The 27602-nt window shown below is 46.0% G+C and overlaps 6 protein-coding genes and 1 long non-coding RNA gene across 7 annotated transcripts in view; 2 read left to right on the top strand and 5 right to left on the bottom strand.

The window, feature by feature from the left end:
- Nos (Nitric oxide synthase) overlaps positions 1-10856 on the bottom strand; it is a 33713-nt gene extending 22857 nt beyond the window's left edge. Inside the window, exons 1-3 of the mRNA XM_001356033.4 lie at positions 10575-10856; positions 3535-4292; positions 2793-2907 (exon numbers count right to left, since the gene is read on the bottom strand). Of these exons, the coding sequence (XP_001356069.2) occupies positions 2793-2907; positions 3535-4124 (705 nt within the window). The 5' untranslated portion in view covers positions 4125-4292; positions 10575-10856. The remainder of the gene's footprint in view (positions 1-2792; positions 2908-3534; positions 4293-10574) is intronic.
- A 195-nt stretch (positions 10857-11051) lies between these two features.
- Positions 11052-15962, bottom strand: LOC6902583 (leukocyte receptor cluster member 8 homolog). The gene is made up of 6 exons (XM_002133075.3): positions 15798-15962; positions 14185-15662; positions 13380-14115; positions 13108-13312; positions 12818-13025; positions 11052-12760 (listed from the first exon to the last, which is right to left on the bottom strand). The coding sequence occupies exons 2-6, from the start codon at positions 15516-15518 to the stop codon at positions 12607-12609; spliced, it is 2637 nt and encodes an 878-aa protein (XP_002133111.2). The 5' UTR covers positions 15519-15662; positions 15798-15962; the 3' UTR covers positions 11052-12606.
- A 57-nt stretch (positions 15963-16019) lies between these two features.
- LOC117184183 (uncharacterized) lies at positions 16020-16746 on the top strand. The gene is made up of 2 exons (XR_004469425.1): positions 16020-16111; positions 16260-16746. It is a non-coding gene; the product is annotated as an uncharacterized lncRNA (long non-coding RNA).
- Positions 16713-18081, bottom strand: LOC4816483 (voltage-dependent anion-selective channel-like). The gene is made up of 3 exons (XM_001356035.4): positions 17465-18081; positions 17164-17403; positions 16713-17092 (listed from the first exon to the last, which is right to left on the bottom strand). Exons 1-3 carry the CDS (start codon positions 17968-17970, stop codon positions 16792-16794), a joined length of 1047 nt encoding a protein of 348 aa, XP_001356071.3. The 5' UTR covers positions 17971-18081; the 3' UTR covers positions 16713-16791.
- A 9-nt stretch (positions 18082-18090) lies between these two features.
- On the bottom strand, positions 18091-19329 carry Porin2. Its single transcript, XM_001356037.4, has 3 exons — positions 18879-19329; positions 18598-18822; positions 18091-18527 (listed from the first exon to the last, which is right to left on the bottom strand). The coding sequence occupies exons 1-3, from the start codon at positions 19196-19198 to the stop codon at positions 18179-18181; spliced, it is 894 nt and encodes a 297-aa protein (XP_001356073.2). The 5' UTR covers positions 19199-19329; the 3' UTR covers positions 18091-18178.
- A 351-nt stretch (positions 19330-19680) lies between these two features.
- Positions 19681-23259, bottom strand: porin. Its single transcript, XM_001356036.4, has 4 exons — positions 23130-23259; positions 20834-21153; positions 20541-20768; positions 19681-20466 (listed from the first exon to the last, which is right to left on the bottom strand). The coding sequence occupies exons 2-4, from the start codon at positions 21151-21153 to the stop codon at positions 20166-20168; spliced, it is 849 nt and encodes a 282-aa protein (XP_001356072.1). The 5' UTR covers positions 23130-23259; the 3' UTR covers positions 19681-20165.
- A 1383-nt stretch (positions 23260-24642) lies between these two features.
- Positions 24643-27545, top strand: sip1 (septin interacting protein 1). Its single transcript, XM_001356038.4, has 3 exons — positions 24643-24784; positions 24842-27108; positions 27170-27545. Exons 1-3 carry the CDS (start codon positions 24676-24678, stop codon positions 27299-27301), a joined length of 2508 nt encoding a protein of 835 aa, XP_001356074.2. The 5' UTR covers positions 24643-24675; the 3' UTR covers positions 27302-27545.
- Positions 27546-27602: the final 57 nt, after the last annotated feature.

The raw sequence follows: 27602 nt of genomic DNA, 5'->3' as shown, positions 1-27602 counted from the left end.
CACTTCTCCGCGGCGCAGTCCTGCTCCTCGCCAAAATCGTACTTTTTCATTGTTCTTGGTTGTTCTTGGTGTTTTCTCTAAAATTATGCTCTCCTCCTCGGGCAAGTGGCAAAAGAGCTGTCGGCTGTGCTGTGGGGCAAGATCCATCAAGCATCAGCGAATATCGAGTACTCTGCCTTGCAGACAGATAAGAGACTTATAGAGACCCCTTACAGAGTTTAATTCATTACATAATTAATTAAAATAGTTCCAATGAAAGGCATGTCATGTCTTACAAATATTTCCGAACAACTTCGAGTCGTAGTCCAGAGACAACTTTTCGTAAGAGTTCCCCAGGAAGCTTACAGTCTGCTAGTCCCGGGCCAGATCCGTCCCCCGAGAGGAACTCGAATATTAGCTGCATTCTGGGCCAGTTAACGCTCTGCCACTTGCACTGCACCTTCCGTTCACTTAACTGAAATTTAAATGCAACTGACACCCAAATTAAACGAAGTTACTTTTCGGAAATACAAATGCAAATGAGAAATACACAGTTTGCTCAGTACGTGGCAGAGAGGTATTAAAGGCAATGCACCAATGAACTGTGGCCCCAAAAGGATAAAGCCAAAGCCGAGATATGGCTGGAACACAGGTCTTTCAAGAGAAACTTTCCGGTAATTGAATCATAAATGAGAATCTTATCAAGTTTGGCTGATGGTTGGGACTTTGATTGTCACGCCCATCGCTTGCGGTACGTTTCAGAAGGAAATTTCACACGACTCGGAATATTCACCTGAGCGGGCCAGTCCTCCGCTTGCATATTGTCGAGGGTAGTACTTTACTTAAATGGCAGACTGGAAAACGTGCAGTACGTATTTTTGCACTGCATAATTTTGTGCATATTAAAACGCAGCAGAGGAGGCGTCAGTGGAAAGGACAGGGCCGTGGGGAAATGAAATTTGATTCTGATAAAGGATTCGTAGCGCCACTTCCGCTTTTGGCGTCGGCGTTGGCGTTGACGCTGACTTAATTAGCATGGCAGCCGAGGCTCTAGCTGTAGATGTGGCTGTTAAATGTAACTGTAACTGTAACTGCCACTTGGCGTCCTCTGGGTTAGTCGAGCAGAGTGCAGCGGGGCACTTCCTTAGATAATTGAGGTTAGGTGGCCAACTTTAAGGCGACTTCTGACCCTGCCGACTCTTCGCTTATGCAATTAGCAGCTTGCACCCTGACGTCGCGACGCCCTAATGAGCTTTGCACCACACAACCCCCCAGCAGTTGCTGAATCAGTTTTGGGCAACTTATTCGTCCCTCTGAAGGTGTGCAAATTAAATTATGCAATTTGGCTCGTAATGTCCGTTGGCTGCCAAATGTCCGTTGAAAATTTCTAAAAATATCGCTTAATAAAGGTTATTATTACGATGAAATCACAGCACACTTAAATGGGCTTAATGGGTTTCTGAATTTACTCTAAGGCGCTGCTTAAATTAATACAAGCCTAACACATATTGCGTACTCCACTAAAATTTATTTAGCGATTTATTGTTGTTCAACCGATGGTTTCAATCGAGATCACACAAAGAAATTATCATCTTTTAAGGGATTCAATTTATGTGTGTTCTAATGTGCAAACTTCTGTAGCAGTTCGGTATATGTAAAGGTTTAGATAGAAAGCTTAAAAGCTGAGCTTCCTACTGATCAAGAATATGTTTACATATAAACATCGTATGTTCAGACATGTCTGCAATGCCTGACGTACCATATTGTTCTCTACATATGTACATATGTACATACATACATATATGTATGTATATCGTCACGCACGGCTGCAGCCCATGCAGTCGGTCTCTCTATTCTTCATCTCTCTCCTTTCTTTCGTTTAGCTTTCGCCATCGCTCTCTCGATCTGTCGGGCATTGGTAAAGCTTCGCTTACACGGGCACGGGCTTTTTGTACCGTCTGCCCTTGAATCTGGCACTTCGTCTATTGTGCGTCGAATAGCTCTTCAATCGGACCGCGTCTTAAATCGTGCTAATCGTTCTTGTTGTGCTCTCGTCGCGTTAAACCATGTGTAATAACCTGAACAATCGTCAACTTTTCACTACAAAGACAGTGTTGTTTTGTAAATTATCAAATATGAAAAAAAGCGGGGCGCTTTAATGACCGCAGCTGCATGTACATAAGTACTTGTACATACTTATAATTGTAGACCACACACAGCATGTAGAAACATGGAAAAGCGGGTAAGTTCAAGCTACTTTATTACGATGGAAAAACTTTGGCTGGCAGGCCAAAGGCAAAGAGAGAGCGCACTAGGCCCGCAAAAGTATGGCCTTCTGTTTAATCCGCAGTCCTGGGCACGCACTTGGCCAACTTTTACATAACAAACTGCTGTAAAACGTTCCCATGGAAGACACACAAACGGGCAGACGCCCACGAAAGCATGTGCACACACATGTGCATGTACGAATGGATCGAGAGGCAGTCACACAACTAGCAAACTTACACACAATTACATGGCCGACTAAGAGCCATCAGAGTATTAAATAACTCCTACAAGTATGCATTCCCTCTTTTACTTGTGGAAGCTCTCCCGCTCCTGCTCTCTCTGTATGCATTCCGAGCCGAAACTTTTTGCACTTAGACCCAGTAGAGACAGCCAGAGAACATTCTGCGAATTGTTTTACTGCCCGTTTATTGCACATTCACTCGTGCCCGGCCAGTACTTGGTCCCCAGACCTTGTCTCAGCCACGTGCTGGGGCTAATTACAGCCAAAGCCCCGGGCCCAGGACCCTTGCTCAGACGTGACTCACCTCTCGCCCCTTAGAGTGCAGGGTGTCGTAGACCTCCGGCCTGCCCTCAATGTTCTTCAAGCGCATCGGCTTGCGCATCAGCACGCTACGTCCCTCGTCGTCCAGATGCATGAAGCTGCAATATAGATTAAGTTACAGAGGAAAAGAATAGCTGATAAGATGGGGACAATCCAGTGACCGCAGAGTTATAGTAGCTAAGTGTTGCCGAACTCAACAGCCTCCCTCCCATGACAAAGATTTACCTGTCCCTAAGCTCTCTCTTTTCATTTTCATTTACCAAGAGCGCACTCCACTGCTCGCACTAAAGCTCTCTCCTGATCTATAGCTCTTCTGAAAGCTCTCCTTCTTCTCCTTCTCCTGTGCTCTCGAATACCATTGGATTTGCAGCTTAAAGCTGTTGGAATCTGTGCGTTGCTGACAAGTGCAAGGGGCAAAGGGAAAACAAAAACAAATACAGGGACCCTTTAATGCTCGTAGGTGAATAACGTTGGTTCCTCGGTTCCCGTTGAAGCTATTTCCGCGGCTTATTTAGACGGTCCTTGCCTGTGGAATGGTCGTTCGAACTTGGTCTCGCGTCTCAGTGGAATCGTGTTCATATTTTACACTACTACCACATTTCTAGTTTAACCCTAAGTACCCATGTTTAACAGTCTTTGCTGGGATAACCCCTCAATTTGTCACACCTGCTCGTACTCGTACGAGTTATCCCCTCTGATACGCTTGTGAGAAATGCAACTGTTACCTGCCGGCACGCGAACGGTAATCCTGCGACATTTTTCTTGGCTGCTGCTGGTTTTTGGGCGATGGCGAAAGTTCCCGTGAACTTTTGCCGGATGCCGTGCCGCTGCCCGAGGCGACGCACACCGCCGTCGCGGCTGAAGGAGGCGCTGATCCACTGTCCAGCTCCACAACGATGCTTGTGTTGGTGCCACGGCGCTCTCGAACCGGAGGCGACGCCGTGGAGATGCTAGCGCGCTTGTGGTTCTTCAGTGGCGTGCCACTACTGCTACCACCGCCACTTGACGTCGATGCTCCCGCTCCTGGGCCTGCTGCAGCTCCTGCCCCAACTCCTGTGCCACTGTGGTCCACTTCATGGCTGGAAGACGAGTCGCCACCGCCGCTAGCGGCATCGAGACTTGTGCTCAAGAGTCCATTGCCATTTACCGTTGGCGCTGTTTGAGATTTGCTTTTTGTTCTATTTTGTTGTTGCGTCACGCACGGCGATGGGGGAGTCGATTTCGGCTGCTGCTGCTGTTGCTGTTGAGTGTTGGTCGTCCGCTTGATGGCCACAAAACGCAGGTTCTCAAGTATCGACGTGAAATGTTGCGACATCTTGTCCAGGGCCTCCTTTGGCGGGCTCTCGACCAACCTGCTCGGCCGCTTATTGCTCGCCGCGCTCGTTTAAAATGCAGCCAACAGGTGAACCTCTCGACAGCTTCCACTTCAAGTTTTTGATTAAATTCTCGTGTAAAAACTCTGTGGCCACATCCAATTGGTTTACTGCAGATTGAAAAGTTTTCAGAAAAGTTGTGTTAGTATTTGGACAGCCATAAATACGGGTATAGAAGGAACTGGGGGTACTCTACGTCAAGCTAATAAAACTAAGCGGAGCATGCCAGATGCTAACAGTGAAAATAACCGAGGAAAAACGACCGCCAGCGAACGGGTGAGTGAGTGCAAACAGGCACAAGACATGCAAAAGCTCATTCCCGGTGGTACTCGAGGGAGTAGGGTATAAGGAATTGGTACATGGTATATGGCCGAAAGTGTTTCTGATACCATTATCATTATATATTGCATTAACTTTCAGCTTAGTGCGTAAACATTTTACAATATATTGTATAAGATCTGGAGTAACTACCTCACTTCAAGTGGTTTGATCTTATACGAGCAAGGAAATACGGAAGAAATCGAGTAAAACATAAAGCTGTCATAGGAACCAAATGGATTAAAGATTTTTTAAATACTCTGATACTTTATAGGGTTACGTTTAAGATAAGAATGTATGTAAATACGTAGGTATTTTTTAAATTCTTAATTAATTGTTTGCTAAGGACTGTCAGTTGTCAACATCTACCCACCAGATAAATGTTTTAGCCAGAATAATTAACCATTTTTTAATAAATGTCCAAGAAACCAATCTCTGCACTACCTATTATACAGTTGGAATATCGACTACAGCGTTGCACTAGTTTAATGTTGGTTGATGTTTGCCATCAACATCATCCTCCTAGTATGCCACACTCTCCCCATCCACTCCAAATGCCTAAGGATCGTAGCCACCGGAACAGGAGCAGCACAAAGGCTGGCTTTTAGCTACAAAAATAGACTTATGTACTCAAAGCCAGCCGGGCAATTAATTGATTGATTGATTGATTAGCCTGAACAAACAAAAAACACTCGCACCCAGAAGTACGCCGCCCCAAAATAAAAGCAAATTAAACAAAATAAAGCGAAAATTGTGGTCATTTTCATTTGTATTTTGATTTGCTGAAGCAATTTTACAAAATTTGTCATTAAACAAAACGATTGTTGCTATTGCAGAGTGACTCGACAATGCTTTACCCAGTACACATGGGAAGCCGTTTCGAACATTCTTAAGCTATATATTTCTTTAAAAATATGGGATCTAAAGTGTTTTCCAATTCTCAAGGACAAACCCTTTTATAGTAGAGTTCATATAGAGCGAGCCTCGCCTGCAAAAATATATGGAATCCTCCAACAGATGGTAAAATTTGGGGAATATAGAATGAATGGGGAAACATTGGAAACCACTATGATATTACAGAGGGATGCGACTAAATCGACTCTACTTTACGGCACTTCTGACTGCAACATTAATTTTCAGGAATAAAACATACCCATAAAACATTCATTTTATGATTACTGATTTAAATAAGAATCTGGCCATTAGACGGTAATTAGAGAGACAAAGGAGTGGCGGGGACATTCGCAGAAGGAGGCTTGTGTGGGTGCCAGCAAAGTAAATATTTCGACAATTGATTTCGAGTTTTAATGTGCGTGGAGTGCTCATTGAACGGAATATGGTTTTGGGGATAGTGCCCTTACTCATCTGTGCCATATGGGGATGTGCCAGTAGCAGAAAATCATCAAAGCCTAATCGATTTCACCAGTCATTCAGTTTTGCTTGGCAGCAAATAATGTTTTGAATGGGGGCTTGGAAACCATGAAACGAAAGCCCCGAATACAAAAAAAAATTATATCAGATGCCCAGCATGTTCACGGCTCGCCGGGCGTGGCTGTGGCTGTGGCTCTACGTCCGGTGAATCTTTGTGACAAAAGGTACATACATATGTCTCGAATATGCGAATAAAACTAATTTAAATGCCACGAAAATATTTAACACAAAAACATAATTTTTGGAACTAGATAAGTTCTGCCACAGTTTTCTGTTGAACACACGGTCTTCGTTGCAAATGCTTTTCAAGGCGAATAGAAACACGATCTCCTCTAATCGAGTCCTTCATGCTTGGATCTCTTTAAATGAACGATAAACCAGAACGAACCACGGAATTACGATCATTATATGTATTCACATCTGACACTCGCTAATTCAAATATTTTTTTTTGCAAATTTCTTTAAACGAAAATAGATTTAATTAAATTTAAACATACCTAAGAGTGTTTAAATATATGTATATATAAGCGCTGACACTTTCTTGAAACACATCTGACACTCAACAAATAAACGAGCACCGAAAGAAAATGTTCTTCAAGAAAAAGGATGCAACATCTGCCGCAAAAAAAGTGAAGAGCGTGAAAAGTGATTCGGCGTGAAAGGTTAAACCGATTCGAATCCGGTTGCCGGGGCGCCAGCGAAAGGGTTCAACAGCTGTTGTCTTCAACTTTTCAAACGTTAATCAGTTTCCCCGTGCCCCCTGAGCAGCCTTTGGAGACGAATAAATAACTCTGCCCCCGTTTCGGCCACAAATTAAAGGTAAACTAATTGAATTTTCATAGAGCAGTGGGAGCTTCGTCACTTTTTGATTAAGAGAAGTTATCACGAAGCCCGCGCAGTGGCTTCTGGTTTTGTGGCAGTGCCATAAAGACACTTTTAATTGCTGGAAATGTGCAGGCTCCCATCTATCTACGCCTGCTGCCCCTCCTCGTTCCCCAACTAATAAGCGCCGCGGGAATTAGGAAGTTGAGGAGCTGTGGAAAGGCAGAAAGTCTCTCGAGACAGAGCCTCTGAAGTATGCTCGTAGCTGGAACGATTTGTTGTTTTGAAGTCTTGGCTGACTTCAAAATGAACGAGATGAGCGGTATTTGAGCTGGATTAAATAATTAAATAATGTGGAATTGCAGTGCCTTTCAATCGAATAGCTACTAAAGTTAAAGCTAAAAACGGTGTAATATGAAAATATTAGCAATAGAAAATATATTAGGTAATATATTAGCTAAAAAAAACATTGAATCTAGTTCCAATATGTCCACTTAAAAACTAAATTTTTTCCACGATCTTCGTATACTCCCACTCGTAGCCGATTTCCGCTCGTGATTATAATTTTAATCGGTTCAAACTTTAATGAACATTTACTAGGCTCATAATATTAGCATCAACCTGGTCTAAACCTATCTTTCCTATCTTAATTTCTATATCTTTGTCGCATTACCATATTTATGATGCCCCGATGAGGCCCTGATATATGTACTAAATAGTTGCACAAATAATTGTGTGTTTTTTGCGCTCCTTTCTGTATATGCTCCAGCTCCAGATGTTCCACGGACCCTCGCAGTCCGCCATTGAGCAATGTGGCCCTATTGAGTGCTGCCCTACCATCCTTCTACCTGTTACCTGTTTCCTGGTCTCTCCACCTCTTACTTTGCATTACAAATTGCAAATGTACACGTGTGTAGGTATATTACACACTTAAACATACGTGAACACGAAGAAACATGAAAGGGTTCCGCTCATGGAAACACATAATGGATAAGATCCGCCAGTAAAGGATAATTCAATCCCAATTGCTTTCCATTTTCCACAGCGGCAGTATGCAAATCTCAGCTTTCCTTCCCAAAATTCCTCCTCATCCCCTCATCGGTTTAAACCCAATCAATTGCTTTAAAATAAACTCTTGAACAAAGCCATAACAACGACGACAGACGCAGAAAGCTTTCAGTATTATCTCAAATGACAACACAGCCGCGTGAAAAAAAAAACCGAAGACCAACGGAAATCGTACATTTGAAAGACAAAAGCAAACAGTGTAAATAAAAGACCGAAAGAAAAAGCTGGCATGCACAATGCAAAGCAGCAGACAAAAATACAAATACAAACGCAAGGAGGAAATCTGAAAACCGGAAAATCTGTTAAGAAAAACCCAGTTAAATGGGTAACCCAACACGGGCTCAATAGTTGGCCAAGCAGTGGTGTGGGTGTGGGAAAACAGGCACCAAAATGGTACCAACAAAGGCCCAGAGCCGCCTACGCTTGCGGTCAAGTGCGAGTCCTGGCTCGAATGAAGGTGTATCGGCTGAAGGTAGCTAGGATTTGGAAGGGGATTACGTACTCGTAAGAACTCTCATGACAATAATAGGCCTAGAATGACCATAAATGGAGACGTCTTCTCAATGTCCCTGCGGGACACGACCTGCGAATTCGGACACCGTTCAATGTGAGGGATATATTTAATTATTAAAAACTGGATTGGCACACTAAACGCTATTCGCAAGAATTTTTTGAGCTTGATATTTGGCCAGATAAATCGCTCATTGATGGATACGTTCAATAAAAGTCAAAATTTGTAGGCTACGGGCTTACATTTCGGCTAAGCCCAAATATTTTAATAAATTGAATAAATTGCAAATCCGCAACTCATCTCTGTAACCTGTTCTCGTTTACCCGAAATTCATTTTTAGCAATTTAAAATCCATCCAGACCCAGCTGGGGAGTGGATACAATGCGATATGTATTTATGCGGCGAAGATACTCAAAGTAAGCGCCACCGCCAAGTGGACAGAATCCTGTGGCCATCCCCAAGTTGGTGCCGAAAAGGTAAACGGGCTGGCTCCCCATTTCCATATGAAAGGGATAGCGATGGATTGGCATGAATGCCATCCCCAGCCAGATACGAGTAGGAGTGCACAAGTGTGTGCACGTATGAAATATTCACACATAATGTCGGGAAATTTCTACTTGTGCTATTCTTTGTAATGTCAGACTCAGCTGCGGCTGCCGTTTTGATAGTCAATATTGGATGTTTATTTATTGTTTAGATGTTTGAAGCCCGGCCCCAACACGGTAACACACATTTAAATATAGCGTATACGAAGTAAAGGAGGGAGGTTTAGCCAAGCGGCGGAGGCGAAACCCCAAAACCTTTGACTTAATCAACAAATGGAATTTCTGGAAAAATGTCTACATGGTTAATATGAGACTGAAGCTTCTTCAAATGGATTTTAATTATATAAACACCCGTTTACTCGTTCCAATTTCCCAGCGTAATCCTTTGTTCGCTGCCAGCTCGATTCGCTGGCTTTCAATAGACAGGCCTAGCGTCTTCAGTGCAGTCGGACAATTGCAGGCATGACATTAGCGACATTACGATTTTCTATTTCCCTTTAACAAAACGGAGAAATCTGTGGAGGCCGGCTTGTCACAAGCTTGTCATCCGTTCAACGTCGGCAGCTGGGACAGGGCCACCGGAAGTGGGCCCATACCAGCGCCCACTGAAAGTTCGCTCGGGAGAACATTTTTCCTGCTAATTGTTTTTCAATTTGCGCTGGAAATCGAGTTAGGAGATATTTTATAACTGTCATTCTCAGCTCTTTGACGAACTTGAGTACTTAATGGGCGTCAAGTGGTCGGGTTCGAGTGGCATTTATTAGTGTGCCATTTATTAATGATTCACTTCCATTAATTATCTTCAACTTGGGGGCAGAGTGGGATTCACATGCAACTGGGATTTAAAAATTCCTCCAACATTAATCAACCGTCTTTTAGGCATTAGCCTAGCGCTGCCTAGATTTGAGTAATTATTGTGGCCATAATTACTCTATTAACACTTCAGAGAACCCCTTGCAATATCAGATTTCGAATAGATTGTACTTTACAACCACTACTGTGTGCTATTAGCAAACGGCTATTGCTGTTCGTCAGCTCTGGGCCGATTTAATACCGTTGGATCAGCAATACTCGTACAACTGGATTTTAAGGGACTAATCAATCTGTGTAATTATGGTTTTCGGTTATCAAGCAGTGCCGGAAAAGTGTAATGTGGTGTTTTGGATGATTAATTCTGAGTGTTAACGGGATTGTTATCTGGATGACGAACGGAAATTTTCTCATTCGAACATTCTGTCAAATCCCTGGGTCTAAACTTTTACTTTTTGCAATAATTTATGCAATTTTTTTAAGAAAATGTTTTTAGTAAAGTATTTTATTATTATTAATAAATGTGTCACTATTTCTGATTGGAATTACCAGTTCTCAACCAGTACCGGAAAAGTATGATTTACTTATACAGAATTTACTGGATTACTTCAAGACTAAGAATGGGTATTTTCGCAATCATGCTTTTAAATCGCTGGTTTTGATGAGTTTTGAAAACAAAAAAATGTCTCAAGCATCTGAGCTTTGTGTATTTATAGGAAACAATCAATTTTAGTAAATTTTCATTCCAATTCCAATTCAGTACAGTTATGTGTTTAATGTTATGTGATTCACTTTGGAACAGGCCCAAATCTATTAAGCCAGTGTCGTTTTACACTAATATCTCCAATAAATAGTGTGAAATCCCCATAAGTAGGCGATTACTTTACCTCTTCGGGGATATTAACGCCGATTCAACCAGTAAACATGATTGGAAATGAATAACTTTTTCACACACTGGACCGATGAACAAGATTTTCGATGAATTGAACAAGTCTTTGATTTGGCCACTGCACCACACGGAGAACACAAGAGAAGAACACAGAATGGATGCTCTTAAAGAAATCGAAGCCTTTGACTTTCTCCGGCTGGTTGGTTCACTAGAATGTTGTTTTCTGCCAACGAACGCCGCGCGTTGACTGAGGCTAAGGCAGCAACGCAGCATCCTTAAATAGCGGTTGGGTTGAGCCTCCGACAGCATCCGCTACGCGTTGTTGAAAAAGCTCGGGCCCCCACATCGGCGGGCCGCTTGGCTCGTGTCCCGGCTAAAGCTCTCCGGGTGCGTGTGGCTGGAAGGCGAGAGCTGTGGAAGGAGAGGGCGGAGCAGCAGCCGGAGCCGGGAGCTCGCAGGAAGAAAACACTTGTTGCTGGTTTTTTCTCGGTTTATTCTTTAGGAGCGGGGTTTTAGTTTTACTTTTCATGCAACGGGCTCGCATCTTGTGCCGGAACTGTGGAAAGATGCACTTGAATATCTCGAGTTGTTTTCCCTCTTTTTTCCAACATCATGGAGGTTAAACGTAAATGTAACAGGTAAACTTAGCTTAAAAAGATAGCATTACCACTAATACTAGTCTATTGTACAATTTACTACATGGTGTAGTATTTTCCTTCAACTTTTCCCCAGTCTAGAAATGGTTTTGTTCAATAATCTTAGCCAATTCATAACGGGGACCCACTTAATGACACGAATTAAAATTGGAAGAGCTTACAAATGGCGCGCAAACTTGCTGGCTTCCCTTGAATGGATGGATGATTGCGAGACTGGAGAGACTGGAGAGACGGGCCGTACTCCAAAAACGTGTCGGGGCCGGACTTTGATCTTCCGAAGCGATAGCGGCGTGTGTTGAGCTGCTTGTTGCATCGCATCGTGGCTGCAGTTGGTTCTGATTCTGGTTCTGGTTCTGGTACTCGTACTGGTACCGGTACTGGTGGTGGTGATGGTTGTATATATACAGGTATACAATAGAGAGACAAGACATTAGTATAAACCGTTTCAATAATTTAAAGAAGACAACAAACATTAAGCCTAAGCCTTAATATTAGTTTAAAAATGAAGGAAAAAGAGTGGAAAATAATATTCAAAAAAAAAACAGAAACAAAAATTTGTTTTCAGCACACAGCACACGTAAGCTCTTGGAGTTTGGCGATGGCTTCACAATGTTCTCTTGCTTTTTGAAACAATAGTTTGTTAGTTCACGACGTTGTTCAGGCTTCATCGAGTTATTAGTGGACCGGAGTGCGGGCATTACTCGAGCCACCATCATTTCTGATGCATCCGTGGTCCCTGTACGGTTTCCTAGAGGTTTAATATCGAATGGGTTGGTTTTCTGCAATATTTCAATCAGAAACTTTTCGAGACCAACGATGAAAATATGCAAAAATCGTTGTTCGTTCAACCCGATTCCATCCAATTCCAATGTTAGGGCCAGCTCCTGAATGAAATAGTTTATCCAATCCGGCGAAATCCGCAAAAGCACAGAGCCTGGATCCCATCGTCGATTCCATCCAGGAACAATCGTATAGTTTCCATTTAGTTTCTCCCCTGCTGGTGGATGAAAAGCCAGTTGATTTAGATCGTGTCCTTCCTTGTAGTCGAAAGATGAATTATTTTTCTGGCAAATAATGAGGGTCTGAGGTAGTTTCTATCGTTTCGTAGACAAATCCACAGTGAGAGGACGCCGGTTCAGGGTAAGAGATGGTTTCAAGGGGACACCAACACGTTCTGTGTTGAATTTTCTGAATTATCGTTCAGGGGAACGCGAGCACTAAAAATACCTAAAATATTTACAAAGTGGTTAAACGCGGATAGGGGAATACGCGTTCCTAAAACGTGTACCTGGCCCCGAGAATTTCGGAAATGCTAGGTACACAGGGGTAAATGTGTTTCTCTCAGATGTGTATCTATGTTCTAAGTGGATTGCTTCAAATGGCTATGGCAGCGGCATTTTTGCAATCGATTTGGGCACCGCTCGCGGCATAAGGCAAACTGAAGGTATCGAGCCATTCTTTGCACTTCTCAATGCTATCGAAGGCCAAGATATTGCTAACATATTCGACGCTAATGCTGGGACGGTAGCTGGAAGAGAAATGGGAGGCATTAGTAGCTGGTCACTGGGGAAGCGGCATCACCTACGATTTAATGATGACTCGCAGAGCAGCCTTGCGCTCCCTTTCCAAAAACCATTCAATCATGTGGCCCGACATGAGGGGCGCCGTCTTGTACAGAGCAAACAACTTGCAATAGTTTCCCAACGACCAGGCCGAGCGGAACTGCAAGGCATGCGCAATGGCAGGATTCTCGCGTTGATCAGCTGATATCGAGCGCAGGACTGTGGTAATGTCTGCAGAGAAAGGATATAAAATATAGTAACACTAAATCCGTGCTTTAGATCGACGGCGATCGACGACGATCGGCGGACGTACCCAAGGTATTCTTTGTGAAGATGTAGTACAGTATGCGATAGGCCGTAAACTCCATGGAGTTATGGCTCTGGCCACCCAGCTCGGAGTAGAGCATCTTCAGCTGCGTCTGGCACTGATTGAACTCCTCGTGGTCGCCCTTCTCCATGGCAATACGTGCATGGGTCTCGTACACCTCAACGGTGAACTGATCGCGAATACCTTGCACCTGTCGGCAAACAAGAGAACAAGAAGTTGTAAAATATTGACTGGAAAACGGCACCTGCAGCACTTACAGTTAGATCCTGCCTTAAGGACTTCAACTGATCACACGCGTAATGATAATCCTGGTTGGCACGCCACTTGCTCTTCACGTTGGACAGCGAATGGGTGAGCACCTCGACGGGCCGCACTTCCGACGGGGATGGAGCCTTTGTCAGGCGCAAAAAGGATTTCTCTAAGTCCCTACAAGTTCCTACAATGTGCAAATCGAGCAAATCTAAGCCGCTAGCCTGGTCCACATCCTCGTAGAAGGCAGAACGAAGATGCTGCTGCTGCTGTTGCTGCATCAATTTCTTCCGGTTTTTGGCCGTGGTGAGACCAAAAGGCGAACTTGCAATGGCGACGACAAATTTCTTAGCCGAGCCGGAGCCCTGCTGCGAGAAACGTGCCGCCCGCTGTTGCAAGCGCGCTGTGTCATCATCAACGGCCCCACCCACAGACGATTGTTTCGAATAGAAGTGCGGCTTTTTCTTGGAGTGGCCAGTGTGCGCCGCGGCGGATCCCGATGCCGCTGCTGCAGCGAGTCTTTTGCCTTTCTTCATTAGCATTTTCTGCTTCTTGCGCGAGAGGTTTGCGGTTAGGGATATGAAATCCAGAGACTCGCTGGAACCCGATTTACGATGAACTTTACGCGCCCGCGGACTGACAGCATCGCTGCTGCGGGAACCCGAATGCGAACGCGAACGTGAATGAGATCGCGAGTAACGTTTCTTGTGAGTGTACTTCGATGAGGTCGAAGACGACGGGGACCTGCAAGTGGATTCAATTGAGGGACATTAGGGACTTTGACCAGCACGCAACGGAAACAGTCAGACTTACCGCGAACGACTCCTGGAATACCGCGACGACGACTGCTGATGGCCGTAACTGGATGGCATTTTATTGAATTGATTCGCCCTCTGCTTGAATTGATTAACATTCGGTGCCTTGACCGGCTTCTCTTGCTCCTGCTCCCGCTCCCGATCCCGCTCCCGGTCTCTCTCCCGCTCCTGCTCCAACTCACGTTTCTTGTTGAAGTAGTTGCTCCTTTCTGGCTGTGGAGGCGTGGCGTGGTTAAGCACCACCTCGATGCCGTCTCGCTCGCTGTGCACCGTCGGCATAGGCTCGTTGTCCCAGTCTCTGGTCCACAGCTCATTTCGATTGGCCGCTGCCATGATCTTGCCCTTCAGACATATGTCTATCTGGTCCTTGTCCAGGTCCGTGTTGCACTTGGAGTAGCACCGAGCAACGTACTGATTCAACGAGTCTGGCCAGGAGTCATTGGAGGTCATCTGGAAGTTGTTGGGACGCTTAAACGCTGCAGAAGCAGCTGGAGAACCCTTCGGCTCCGGTTTGGTAGTCTCAGCATTGGCGGCCAGAGCCAGGGGCAGGGGCGGGGGTGGCTTGCTCAGGTCTGGTGTGCTGGGCACCACCACATCGCTGATAATGGGCGGCGGTGGGGCTATGGGCGTGGCTATAGTGTTAAACGGATTATTGTATGCGCTTTGATCGAAGCTCGCGTTTTTGTTCTTCCGCTTCCGCTTCTTCTTGTTTGTAACGTTATTTATATTGCTATTATTGTTGAACAATTGGGTCGGCTGCTGTGCCTGTGCCTGATGCTGCTGGATCTGTTGTTGTTGTTGTTGTTGTTGTTGCTGCTGTTGTTGTTGCTGCTGTTGCTGTTGTTGTTGATGCAGCTGTTGCTGCTGTTGTAGCGGATTGGGTGCGTTCGCCAAGCGTTTCTGATTTAAATTCAAGTTAAAACGTATCCCTCCGAAATTCTTCTGCTGCTGTTGTTGCTGCTGCTGCTGCTGCTGCAACTTGTTGGTGTTGATCGGTTGAGTGGACTTGGGTGGTGGTGGAGGGGGTCCTAGGGGCGGAGGTGGTGGCGCTGCCAAGGCGTTGCTAAATCCGGGCGGCGCGTTCGACGAACTTATCGTTGAGGTTACCTGTTGCTGCTGCTGCTGGTACCGCATATAGTACTGATAGTACTGCTGGTACTGCTGCTGGTAGGCGGCTGCATTTTGGTTGGCGTACCACGCGTAGTTGGTCCACTGCTGGGCAACGGAGTTCGCCTGCTGCTGGTGCTGCTGTTGCTGCTGTTGCTGCTGCTGCTGCTGCATTTCCTGCAGCTGGGGTATCAAGGGCGGAGGAGCGCTCATGGCTTCCGACATAGTGCTCCCAGGGCAGAAACTTGGTTTGGTCTCTTGTCACCGCTGTGACGTGACGTATGCTGATTTGAATGCTTTTACCTTAACTTACCTTGTGAATTCAATTGCGTGCTTCTGCGTCTTCTTCCTCGCCTCCCGCCCTAATTTCTATATATCACAACAATGAGTACAAAGGGAAATGTGCTCGTTAGGTTAGCGCCCGTGTCTTTGCCTATGTACACATGCATATGTGTGTGGAGGCATGTGACGCCATTTTCTTTTCCATTTTTTTCAACAGCTTACCTAGGTCTTGGAGAATGTTCGATTCTCGCCTGGGATTACGCGAATTTTAGACGCGACTCTAATAATAATAATAATAAGTATGGTTGCTCGCTTGCACTGCACTTTTATTCGTTTTCAAAGAAAGAATCTAATTTTTGTAGGAACACGAAAGTTGTTCTACACTTTTTTTTTGTTGACACTTTCGTTCAGTTTCTAAAATTATACCCAGTTTATTACAAGCCAACTACACGGTATCTACACACTTGCTACATAATGTCAGGAGAAAGAGGGTATGGACAACAGGCAAAACGGCCCAGAAAATGCAACACATACAGGTAAAACCCACCCTATTTGCCCAATATACCTTGAAAACGAAACTGGCTTTTTGCCGAGGTGAGGTTCGTACGAACCCAACAATTTGCCTTGGCTGTTCTTTCCTCTCGTTCCTCCCATTCAAAACAACGACTCATATTTTCGTTGCAGAAGAGAGCAGCAGTGTGACCGTCTTACCCTCAGATATATTTCGTAAATATACGAATGAGAAAACGAAGCCCATTTTATTTAAACAGGATAAAACTTGAGTTAGATTACGAAAAGAATACTAATAATATGGAATGATGGTTGATTCAATACCTGATTCGAAAAGAGCCAATAGCTGCTTCAAAGAGAGCAGCCGGAGAGCGATACTATCGACTGAATACGAGTGGTGCGCGCGAAAGCGAAAATGTTTAAATGTGAATAATTGAGAACGATATAAATAGACGCAATCCATTGCAAGAAATTATGCTGGGAAGCACGGTTTGAGAGAGCCAAAATTGTACGCCATGTTTTTTAATATACCATTAAAAATTATATGGTTGCAGCTAGTATTTGGACGAGTAGAAGATAACATCCTAACAGCAGTTCTAATTCTAAGCAGTCTAATTATTTTTGTAATTTATATATATGCACACATGTTTATGCCGTAAAATTTACTATTGCATTCTTGATATCTTAAACATTATAACTTCTACACTTAACAGTTGAAAATCCATGAAGCACCGATCTTATGTTCACCACTAATCGGGTCTTTGCCATCGCAGCCCACATGATACGTCACATCAACGTTTTCGCCAATTTTCGTCTGAAAGACCACTCCCACGTTTCCATCGTCTCGAACCTTGGCCTTCAGCAGCGATCCGTCCCCCAGCTGGTACTGACATCCAATGGCAAACTTCTTTAGCTGCTCCTCGCCATAAAAGTTCATTTTCAGAGCCACGGCCCAGCTCTCGCCAATGCGCTGAAAGAGAGAGCCCCGCAGATCCTTGAAGTTCTCCCTGTGAGTGTGGGAGGAAAAACACCAGTCAGCAGAAAATTACGTCGAGACCTTTCCAAAAATAGAACTTACGCCTTGAGGCCCATTTCGGTGGACCCGTTGTTGTATCCCAAGCAGAAGGCGTGCTTGTCGAATGCTTTCTCGGCGACGCTGTAGACCGTGCGGTAGCCCAGAAGCCAGTTCTCAGCAGGAGCCGCAAGGACGTATCCCATTAGCGTGGGCTCCTTCACAATTGGCACCACTATCTCGATATTGAAAGGACTGCGCATAAAGCCAGCTTTTAGCAAGCTTGAACCTATACTTAACTGGTGTCTGAAGGAAAATCAATGTAAAAGCGTCGACACGGACAGCCAATTTTGCATTGCAGACTCACTCATCCGTCATGGAAAGTGCTGACCTCAGAATGGAGTGGGCTATGCCGCCAGCCACCAAACCTCGAACTCCGAGCTCCCCTCTAAACTCGTTGCTGCTGGTTACCCAGGTGAGGGACGTGTGAGAGTTTTCGAACTCTTTGAAAACCTCGAGCCCTCCAAAAACGGAAGTCAAGAGGGGATTGCCCTCTCCGAAGCTGCTCAAGACGACGCCGTTATCCGTCTTAGAGGAGCACCGCAAGTGCCAGACGCCAAACTTGTAGCCCCTGATGAGACACTCCTTGGCCGCACCACCCACGTGGAAATATGTGGGCATCTCGCCGTCGGGCACCGGCACCGTCAGTATCTCTACGTCATCCTTCACTTTTGGCTTATCTTGCGCTTTTGAGCTGTTATCCTGAGAGCTCGGTTCGGTTTTGGCCTCGGGTACTGGCTCGTCTTCTTCGTCGTTTTCTATTTTGGACTCTCTTCTGCGCCGGAATATGCTACTGAGCCTTTTTTGACTCATTTTGTCTAACGCTAAAAACGAACAAATTAATTAAACTAAAATTTTGTGAATTTAAGATTGGCAATTGAAATGCTCTCGGGAAAACCTGAAATTCAGTTCAAAACTACTCCGTTTGATGTATCGGAATGTAAAATGCTCGCAAACTGCTAAATATTATATTTCGATCCACTGTATAACCCTTATCCCAGTTCAACCACTTCAACCACTTCTAGCACTCCAGGGCCAAGCCCACGCCAAACTTGTGGTTGCCATCGCTGATATTCCGCCCGTCCAGGACCGCCGAGATGGAGGCGGTGATGCCCTCACGCACCTTCTGTTCATAGCCCAGGCCCAGCTCCGCCTTGCTGTTGATCTTGGCCCGGATGAGGGCATCGCCCTCAAGACGATATATCATGCCCACCCCGACGGTCACGTCGCTGCCGCCGGCCTGCTCTGCTTCACCCTCTGCAGGCTCCGGTCCGCCACCGCCGCCGCCTGTTTTGGTCAGCTCTACAGCGGCATCGATCTGGTCATTGAGCTTGTAGAAGAGCGAGGCTAACCAGGAGTCGCCATCCTTTCTGCAAAGAGCAAGGTCGGAGATTCATGTATCAACTGTCGAGTGCTGGACAGAACAGTGATCCAACTTACAGCTCGCCATGGAGTGTGGCCTTATCATTGGACCAGCCCAGGGCAACCTTCCAGCTGCTGAGCGATGTGTCTCCCAAATCAAACGTGCAGCCAAGCCCGCCTAAGAACTCCTTGTGGCCCAAGACCAGGGAGCAGTTCATGATGGGGCTCGAGCTGATGCCCATGTCAGTGAGGAAGTTGAAATGGTCCTCGACATAGCCCAGCTTGAACTTGCCGTCCTTGGAGCTGTAGGGGGAATGAATTAGAGAGCGGAATAGCCAATGTCCGAAAGCCATACGTACTCAGAACTTGGCTGGAACCTGCCCTCCAGGCCCAACATCAGGCCCTGGGCCAGCTTATCCTTCTGCACGATCTCGCCAAAGAACCAACTATCAGTATTCCAACGTTCCGTCAGCGTCAGACCAGAGTCCTCGATCTTGTACTTGCTCTGCAGGGAGCCGGCCACCTTGCTGTGATCCTGGCTGGCGAATCCTGTGGTGAAAAACTCAATGCCCGGGCTGCTCATGCTCTTGCAGTCCAGCTGCCAGACACCCGGATGGTAGCCGCGCCTGAACAGATCCCGTGCCAGCTTTCCCAAGTCAGGATACGATGGCGGTGCCATTTTAGACGCACTGAGTTGCAATGGATGAGGTTTAACGGAGTGAAAGCGTTTTCGAATTTTTACCGAACTATTCTATTAATTATTGAAAAATTTGTGATGTGCCAGATTAGGATGATTGTATGATTACGAGCTGCTATTCATGGCTCTCTATGATAGAGCCCACGACAACAGGATGTCAGGTGAATAGATTATATACAGACATAGGGGTCTGCCTGTAGGGGTCCTACTTCCTCTTTCTTATAGTACATTCGACCTGGTTGCAGGGGTACTTATCCCTTGCCATCCATCACGTTCACACACCTCGAATCCGTATAGTTTTCTTACTTTTCGCTTTATTTCTTTTCAGGTAAATGCACAACAAAATGTAGATTGTTTAAGAATTGTGTAGGGTGTGTCCTGGTTCCCCCTCTGAGGGATAGGAGCAGGGATCTGGCAGTGGCAGCCCTCTCCACTGCAAATAAGTCAAGCTCCGAGCAACAGTGTTTGTTTTAACTTTAGTTTTGTTTAATAGGTAAATGTATTTTTCTCTGTTCTTTGCCAACAACACATAAGCTAGTTTTCATGGTACATACTAAACAAAACTACATCCAGCGACGGTTGACCGACCGACTGACCGTCCGACCGTCCCGACCCTTGCTCGCTTTGTTGGTTGGCAGTGTCTCTTCTGCAGATTCTGGTGGAGCACGGATTGTTGGAAATGGAGGCGGGAGGCGGTGGCGGTGGCGCAGGTGGAGGCGGAGGAGTTCTGGCAACTGATCTAAACCGTTTGCTAAATGTGAAGATTCTTGTATCTTTTGTGGTGTTTTCGTAAAATATCTTTTACAGTTTTATTTGCTTATTTGTTGTTCTGCTTTGCTTGGTGTTGTTTCTGCACTTTTACTTTTACTTTTCTTTCTGTTACTGTTGTTGTTGTTGGGAGTGTGGGGATGTTAGATAACTATATTCCTCGATTGGGAAAATCGTCGACCTAAGCCTCCAGCTCCAGACCAACTCCGATCTTGTGGCCGCCGTCGTTGAAGTTCTTGCCATCGACCAACGTGGACAGGGTCAAGGTGATGCCATCACGCAACTTCTGCTGATAGCCCAAGCCCACCTGGCTGGCATTGTTCACCTTGGCGCGTACGCTGGCATCGTCGCCCAATTGGTATTTGGCGCCGATGGCGAACTTGGTGTTGCTGTTGCCGCTGGCCCACGACAGCTGCACACCCACATCCAGCTTGTCCGAAGTGCGTTGGAAGATGGAGCCGCTGAACTCCTGGCCATCGTTCCTGAAGCAGAAGCAAAGTAGAGTAGGTCGATTATACAACCAGTCGTGCGACAGTGGGTGCGACTGTTTACTTACACAGATGTGTGCAAGACAAAGTCCTTGGTGGTGTAGCCAAGGGCAAAGTTGTTGGTGGTCAACTTGGTCTGTTGCGTATCAAATGCGGCCTGGTAGCCGGCCAACCATCCGTTGTAGCCCAGCACGGCAGAGGCGTTGATCAAGGGACCCTTCAGATCAATGTTGACGTCCGAATCGGCTTTCACGTATTCGTGGCCGAAGCCAACCTTGAACTTGCCGTTCTTGTTTCTGTTCGGAAAGAAAGTGTCAATAATCCGGGTCTGGGGGTCATCTAGAACACGTGCGTCGCATACCCAGACTGGGGAGCAAAGTTTCCCTCCAGCGAGAGCTTCAGACCCTCGAGCAGCTGGTCCTGGACAGCCACCTCGGTGAACAGGGTGTTGTCTGTGTTCCACTTCTCCGTGAGAGTGAGGCCATAGTCCTTCACCTTGTACTTGGTCTCCAGGGAGCCGAAGACCTTGCCCGACTCCTGGTTGGAGTGGCCAGCTGTGTTGAATTCAATGCCCGAGGGCGTCTTGGTCTTCAGGTCCAATTTCCACAGACCAAAGTTGTAGCCTTTGCTGAAGATGTCGCGAGCCTGCTTGCCCAAATCGCTGTATGATGGAGGAGCCATCTGAAGTGGTTGCAAAGAGAACTCGAATTAGCTTGTGAATGATCGATAAAAGGGCCTGGGCCATTTATTGCAAATTATTTCACTTTCCCGCACAATTATTGCTCGGAAAGCTAGATAAGCTGCCGTGTTCATGGAAACGGGACGGAGCGGGCCATTCTAATCTTATCAGCTACATGATGAAAATTACTTTTTGTGGAATTAAATCCTTCTACATGTATAGCCGGCTGCGATTGGAAAGTGAAAAGCTGAATGCGGAATGCCCAGAGGCAGCGCACAGACAAGTGAAAAGATTTCAAGACATTTCCCCGTTGTACTTGGCTAAATGTCAATTTAGTGCAGCGAAAATAAACAAAAAGTTTGATTTCAATTTAGATTCGTTTTCAAGGCAGCATTCTACCATAGCATGGCTGCCAGAGATCTGGCGAAGAAGAGCCTCAGCGGCATGTGCTGATGTATGAGTGGAGAGGTCAACGCACGTCTGCTGTAGAGTGCCGCAAAAATGTAAGAGAGAGCCAGCGAGACTTGGGTCGCGTCTGATCGCTGTGACGCACACAGTAACAAAGCTAAGCGAAGTGATTTGTGGAAATTTCACCACACAAAAACTGGTCTAGTTATGAGAAATCGAGAAGCTTCATTCGTTTCTTCCAGCTAACAGAAATTGTACCATGAAAGCGACGGTTAAATACACAATGGATATCCAATGGCGAGAGGAGAGATGTAGTAACTGGAACTACAGTTAGACTCCCATATGCGGTCTGCTCTACCCCATGCTCCTGCCTTTTTGGCACCGATTGCTGGTCAGCCGGCAGAGCAGCGCTGCAGCAGCCGAGCGATCATTGACACAGAAGCTAACTGCACAATTGCAGTCTCTGCTTTGGTCTCTCCTTCGTTTCTATTTCCGTGTGACGTCAAGAAACAAGCAAACAGTTCACAGTCATGGTGCGAATATTGGGCACGGCTTTCGGAGAGCGGACCGGACCTGCTACTGGGACCTGCGAGCAATCGAGAACGTGAATTATGAAAAGCACAGCGACGACGAGTTTTTATGGCCAAGAGCCAAACGGGAAATGACCAGCAACGAAAGAGCAGACGCGCCCTCCCGAAAATGGGACAGATATGGAAATGCTGAAATAACTGATCTATTCAGGTGCCGTGTGATGTAACAATGGAAACAAAAATCACATAGAAAAGAGGTCCCGGGACAGCAGCATCTCAAATGTGACCTTGATTCAGGGGCTAGACCTTCGAATAACTTATACATGGGGGGGTAAGGGGAGAGAGGGCTCTTACATCTCTTCATTGCATAACCAGAAAAGAATCAATTTTCTTACAATCACACAGAATTTCGCTCGAAAAGGTGTCACGGAAAACTATTGATTTTTAGTGACGTCACTTTTAGAACAGAACCTGGACTAAAACTGCCGCATCACACGCCCCCTCCACCTCACATGACAGCCTGCCCACACACACTAGCAAATGGAAAAAACGATAAGGAAAAGCAAGAATATGTATGTTGATAAAAACGAGCGAAGAGCGATGTGACATTGCGATAACGAACAAAATTGATCAAAACAATTTAAACGAGAGCACTCATTCATTGGTGGCGAACATGTTACGTAACTACAGTTTCCCAGCACTCTTTGCCGGCTGCTGCCAATGAACTCTTCGTGCGTCTGAGTCCGTTTGCGAGTGTGTGGGCCGGCGTCAATTTAGTTTGGCCCATGAGTTTTTATCAGCTAGCTATACTTCGATGCATTTTTCATTAGCTGATAAATACTTTTTTCACCCATCGAGCTAGCCATCCAAATACAACTACAACTACAACCCTTTGCGGCTAATGCGCGTGTGTACTTGCAAATTTTTTTCCTTTCGAGGTTATGAAATCACTTTCACTGGCGATCTGCACTCGGCTGTTTGTGGAGTTTTCCTACTGGTTGGCATTGTACTTTAAAGCGTCTTAAGCTAGTTGTACTTACTTTGGATAAGTTTTAGTTTAGTTGGTAATTCAAGAGGAACAGAAACACGACGAGACTTTTAAACGACGACCACAAAAATTAGTTCTGCGAACAGTGTGACCAGCGGATTTATTAATAGACCAGTGTGACCGCGGATTTATCGTTTAAATATACCGTTCGACTCTCAGAAATATACCAAAATATAACGTAAATATACTGCCGAATTCTCGTGCTATTATACATATTCCTCGTTTTTGATCTTCCCTCGAATATTACTACCCAGCTAAGGCCTGACGATCTGAACTCATAATATTATACGATTATTAAACCAATTTCCTACAAAACCGGTAAAATTTAAGTTTTCATTTATATTGCATTGCTTATAAAATAAGGTTTAAGCAAAAACGGTCCACAACAATTTCCACTAAATTCATTTCATGACATGGTGATGACTTTAACATGACTTTAACTACACGTTTGCTACAATGCGAAAGCGAGAAAATGTGTACGTTTTAACCATTTAGTCTGGTGGCACACCTTAAGACCTGATAAAATCTCTCCTTGCGCAGTCAAATTAATTATTTAAGAGCCCGAACAATGTCGGGCAGTTCGAACGTCCTCACGTGAAAATAAACAACATATCTCAGTGCGATTATAGTATTATTATTTTTGTAGGTCAATCCCATTTTATACATATTACCATAGCCACTTGCTATCCCACTTCTGGGATTGGATTAAAAAATGTACATAGTTAAATTAGAAAGCTAGCATTGGTGGATTTGCTAAAATAATATTTAAACATTTCCACAATATCATCGGAAATTTTTTGGATCTATGGAAAATGGACATGAAATGGAAAGAAAAGCAGCATCGGACACAACTAGTTCCGCTACCATTAATGCAGCAAATTTTTAGTTACATATAAAGCTAAAACAAGCTAAATATATTTTTAACATATGCTAAACAGCAGATATAAGCTATTTAATAGTGCACTCGCGCCGACTAAACGGACCACACTTTCCTGGTGACGGATCCACCTGTCTTCCGTAGACAATAGACAGGAATGCGACGAAGGCCAACAGTACCAGCTTCATGTTTTGGCGGTTGATGAATGATAAATTCTTACGACTTTTATACCTTTGAAGATGGTCAAATATAATTTCTTTCTTCACGCATCATTGGCTATGTATTAAACTGTGATATTTTAATTCCTACCAGGAAGAATAATTAACTTTGGTATTACAAAACAGCACTGACGTACAAAATTAAAATTATTTATTGGTTTATTAAAGCTAATTATTTTGGCGATCCTTAAATTAAATTGTCGACCTTAAGATTTTTTTATGTCTAATTCCAATTATTTTAATAGATATAGTTTAAATCTTGCGCCAATATAAGTCTAGTCGATAACGATAACCTAAGTTACCAATATTAGTTTATTCCAACTATCGATACCCTCAAGACATGATGATATTCTCTCCTTGCGCATCACTAATATTTCCCGAGCCCAATTTCTTGTTTACATATTTTCGCAATTAATTTATTAGAATATTCAAGCGCCTAAACAATGTCGGACAACGAGTACGAGCGCTTTGAGATCACCGACTACGATTTGGACAATGAGTTCAACACAAACAGACCACGGGGGCGCCACAGCAAACATCAACAGATTTATGGTAAAGATATTCTTTCTTTTGGTTTCAAAAAATCCTCAAGAAAAAACCTCTTTCTAGGCATTTGGGCGGACGACAGTGACGAGGAGGGCCCCGGTGATGGTGGCGGCCAGAAGCGTCATGGCCACCAGGCGAAGGACTACACAATGCCCGTGAATTTTGTGGCAGGTGGCATCCAACAGGCGGGCAAAAAGAAGAAAAAGCCACTAAAGGGTGAGGAAAAGGCCGGAAAAGAAGACGCAGGCGACACAGAAGAAGCCGAAAAGAGCGATGATTCTAGAGACAGTGGGCGTCCAGCCTTTGGGCAGAGCGATCCAAGTTCCAATAGCTCCGAGGAGGAGGAGAGACCTTCAATGAGGAGCACCCAAGCGAAACCCTCGTTCAAGCATCACTCGCACATCGCTGGCACCCGGAATGTGGGCGCCTGGGAGCAGCACACTCGGGGTATTGGTGCAAAACTCCTTCTGCAGATGGGATACGAGCCCGGCAAGGGTCTGGGCAAGGATCTCCAAGGCATTTCGCAGCCGGTTCAAGCGCACGTCCGCAAGGGACGCGGTGCCATTGGAGCTTATGGTCCTGAGACAGCCGCAAGCATCGGAGGCAAAGCGCAGGCCATCAAAGTGGACGAGGATGTGCGCGAGGCTAAGGAGTTCAAGGAGCAGATGAACAAGTGGCGCAAGGGAGGCGTGGCAGAGCCCCAGGAGAAGGCCGGCAAGCGGTACTACTACAAATCCGTGGAGGAGGTGATAGCCAAGGGAAAGAAGTCCACGCACCTGCTCTCCGAGAAGCTTAGCAAGCAATTGGGTAACGTCCCCGTTATTGACATGACGGGCCCAGAGAAACGTGTGCTCAGTGGCTACCATGCCCTTGGGCAAACGAAAATCACCCCCGAGGAAACCCTCTACGATGCGGAGGCTGGTGGCGCCCCTGTTACGGTGTTCGCCATGCCCGAACTGACTCACAATCTCCAGCTTCTGGTGAGCCAGTGCGAGCAGCAGATCATTGCCATTGACAAATCGGAGCGCGAGTCAGAGAGCCAGCAAGCGGCCCTCCAGAGCGAGTACAAGAAACTCGAGGAAATCGTCCAACTGGAGCAGAATCACATCAGTACGCTCGAAGAGGTGCTCGATCGTGTGGAGCGGCTGAGTGAGGATCCCGAAATCACACTCCATGCAGCGGAGAAGCTATTCCTGCAGCTTCTGGAGGACTATGCCGCCGAGTTCAAGGAATTCGGTCTGGCGGATCTGGCTGCAGGCGTCATTGCGCCGCTTGTGAAGCGAGAGCTGGTGGCCTGGCAGCCTCTGGAGGAGCCCACGCAGCCGCTGCAGCTGATCAAAAAGTGGCGAGGAATGCTGCAACGCGAGGAGCCCGCTGGCCAACAGCCCCGCAATGTGTTTGATCCGTATTCCTCGCTCATTTGGGCGGGTGTGATGCCCTCGTTCCGCGCCTGTGCCGCCGTCTGGCAGCCCAAGGAGCACCCGCCAATGGCTGCCTTGCTGGATGCCTGGGCACCGCTTCTGCCCACGTGGGTGCTGGATTCGGTTCTCGAGCAACTGGTGCTGCCGCGGCTTGCCTCCGGCGTCTACGATTGGGATCCCCTCACCGACACGGTGCCCATCCATAGCTGGGTTCTTCCGTGGCACGGGATCCTGGGCAGCAAACTGGAGGAGTCTGTGTACCCACAGATTCGCAGCAAATTGGGCGTGGCCCTGCAGGCCTGGTCGCCGCAAGATCGCTCCGCGAGGGCCATGCTCACCCCATGGGCCAAGGCCTTTCCGGAGGAGGAAATGGTGGACTTTCTGCAGCACCACATCACACCCAAGCTGCAGGGAGTGCTCTCGGAGTTCATCATCAATCCGCTGCATCAGGACCTAGAGCCATGGAACCAGGTGTGGGAGTGGCACGAGCTCATTCCGCCGATGCACATGGCCAAGCTGCTGGACAAGCACTTCTTCCCGCGATGGATGCAGGTGCTCGTCATGTGGCTGAACCAGTCGCCCGACTATGCGGAAATCTCACGCTGGTATACGGGATGGAAGAGCATGCTGAATGAGCCATTGCTCCGAGAGCCCAGTGTCAAGGAGCATCTACGCCGTGCCCTCGAGATGATGCACAGAGCGAGCGATGCTCTGCTGCAGCCCACGGCAGCGCCGCCACCTCCTACACCGCCCGCACCGCCCACCGTTGCGGGTCTCCTGCCGCCACTCATGATGATGGATGTGGCACCGCCCACGCAGCTGGAGTTCAAGGAGTTGGTCTCTCAGAAATGCGCTGAATTGGGGATTATCTTTGCCCCCATACCAGGCAGAAGGGAAATGGGAAAGCAGGTGAGTCTGAAGGCGTTTGGAATCTCAACTATTTTCCTTGCTAATCTTCTGCTTTTTGTAGATCTATCGAGTGGGCAAACTCTTTTGCTACATCGATCGAAATGTGTGCATGCTGAGCGATAGCTCATTTAGCAATTGGCAGCCGGTGGCCCTCAATCATCTGCTGGAACGCACACAAACGGGAATGTTCTAGAGACAAGGGACAGGAGCCGTGGTTGGAAATAATACCAGAGATCGATGGGTGTTGGACGATGGAAGAAGGGATGATGGTGTTTTGAATTCAGGAATGATAATGGCAGATAACAGCTTAAGAAAAAGTGGAAATATAGAGAATAAAATTCGAAGATTACATTGTTCCTGAAGGATGTTCCCCTGTATGATTTTTTGGCAGTGTTCTGTGGCCTGTTCTTTGAGCTAATAAAGCACACACCAAACAATGAAAACTTTCTTAGGTATGCTGATGACTTCAGATGCTCAAAGGATTGGATATTTTC

This window comes from Drosophila pseudoobscura, chromosome 4 (genome assembly GCF_009870125.1).
Source record: "Drosophila pseudoobscura strain MV-25-SWS-2005 chromosome 4, UCI_Dpse_MV25, whole genome shotgun sequence".
Classification (NCBI taxonomy): Eukaryota; Metazoa; Arthropoda; class Insecta; order Diptera; family Drosophilidae; genus Drosophila; species Drosophila pseudoobscura.
Note: the sequence above shows the minus strand (reverse complement) of the source record. Positions and strands in the feature narration are given on the sequence as shown.

Excerpts from the sequence above, each read along its gene's own strand:
- Porin2 (XM_001356037.4), bottom strand. The coding sequence starts at position 19,198 with ATGGCACCGCCATCGTATCCTGACTTGGGAAAGCTGGCACGGGATCTG. Across the intron at positions 18,823-18,878 it reads AGGTTCCAGCCAAGTTCTGA|CTCCAAGGACGGCAAGTTCA; the intron begins GTACGTATGGCT and ends TTCCCCCTACAG. Across the intron at positions 18,528-18,597 it reads GCCACACTCCATGGCGAGCT|AAAGGATGGCGACTCCTGGT; the intron begins GTAAGTTGGATC and ends TGCTCTTTGCAG.
- LOC4816483 (XM_001356035.4), bottom strand. The coding sequence starts at position 17,970 with ATGAGTCAAAAAAGGCTCAGTAGCATATTCCGGCGCAGAAGAGAGTCC. Across the intron at positions 17,404-17,464 it reads GCACTTTCCATGACGGATGA|ACACCAGTTAAGTATAGGTT; the intron begins GTGAGTCTGCAA and ends ATTTTCCTTCAG. Across the intron at positions 17,093-17,163 it reads ACCGAAATGGGCCTCAAGGC|GGAGAACTTCAAGGATCTGC; the intron begins GTAAGTTCTATT and ends CCACACTCACAG.
- porin (XM_001356036.4), bottom strand. The coding sequence starts at position 21,153 with ATGGCTCCTCCATCATACAGCGATTTGGGCAAGCAGGCTCGCGACATC. Across the intron at positions 20,769-20,833 it reads AACTTTGCTCCCCAGTCTGG|AAACAAGAACGGCAAGTTCA; the intron begins GTATGCGACGCA and ends CTTTCCGAACAG. Across the intron at positions 20,467-20,540 it reads TTTGTCTTGCACACATCTGT|GAACGATGGCCAGGAGTTCA; the intron begins GTAAGTAAACAG and ends CTTCTGCTTCAG.
- sip1 (XM_001356038.4), top strand. The coding sequence starts at position 24,676 with ATGTCGGACAACGAGTACGAGCGCTTTGAGATCACCGACTACGATTTG. Across the intron at positions 24,785-24,841 it reads CAAACATCAACAGATTTATG|GCATTTGGGCGGACGACAGT; the intron begins GTAAAGATATTC and ends ACCTCTTTCTAG. Across the intron at positions 27,109-27,169 it reads GAAGGGAAATGGGAAAGCAG|ATCTATCGAGTGGGCAAACT; the intron begins GTGAGTCTGAAG and ends TGCTTTTTGTAG.
- LOC6902583 (XM_002133075.3), bottom strand. The coding sequence starts at position 15,518 with ATGTCGGAAGCCATGAGCGCTCCTCCGCCCTTGATACCCCAGCTGCAG. Across the intron at positions 14,116-14,184 it reads TATTCCAGGAGTCGTTCGCG|GTCCCCGTCGTCTTCGACCT; the intron begins GTAAGTCTGACT and ends ATCCACTTGCAG. Across the intron at positions 13,313-13,379 it reads CCTTAAGGCAGGATCTAACT|GTGCAAGGTATTCGCGATCA; the intron begins GTAAGTGCTGCA and ends GTTTGCCGACAG.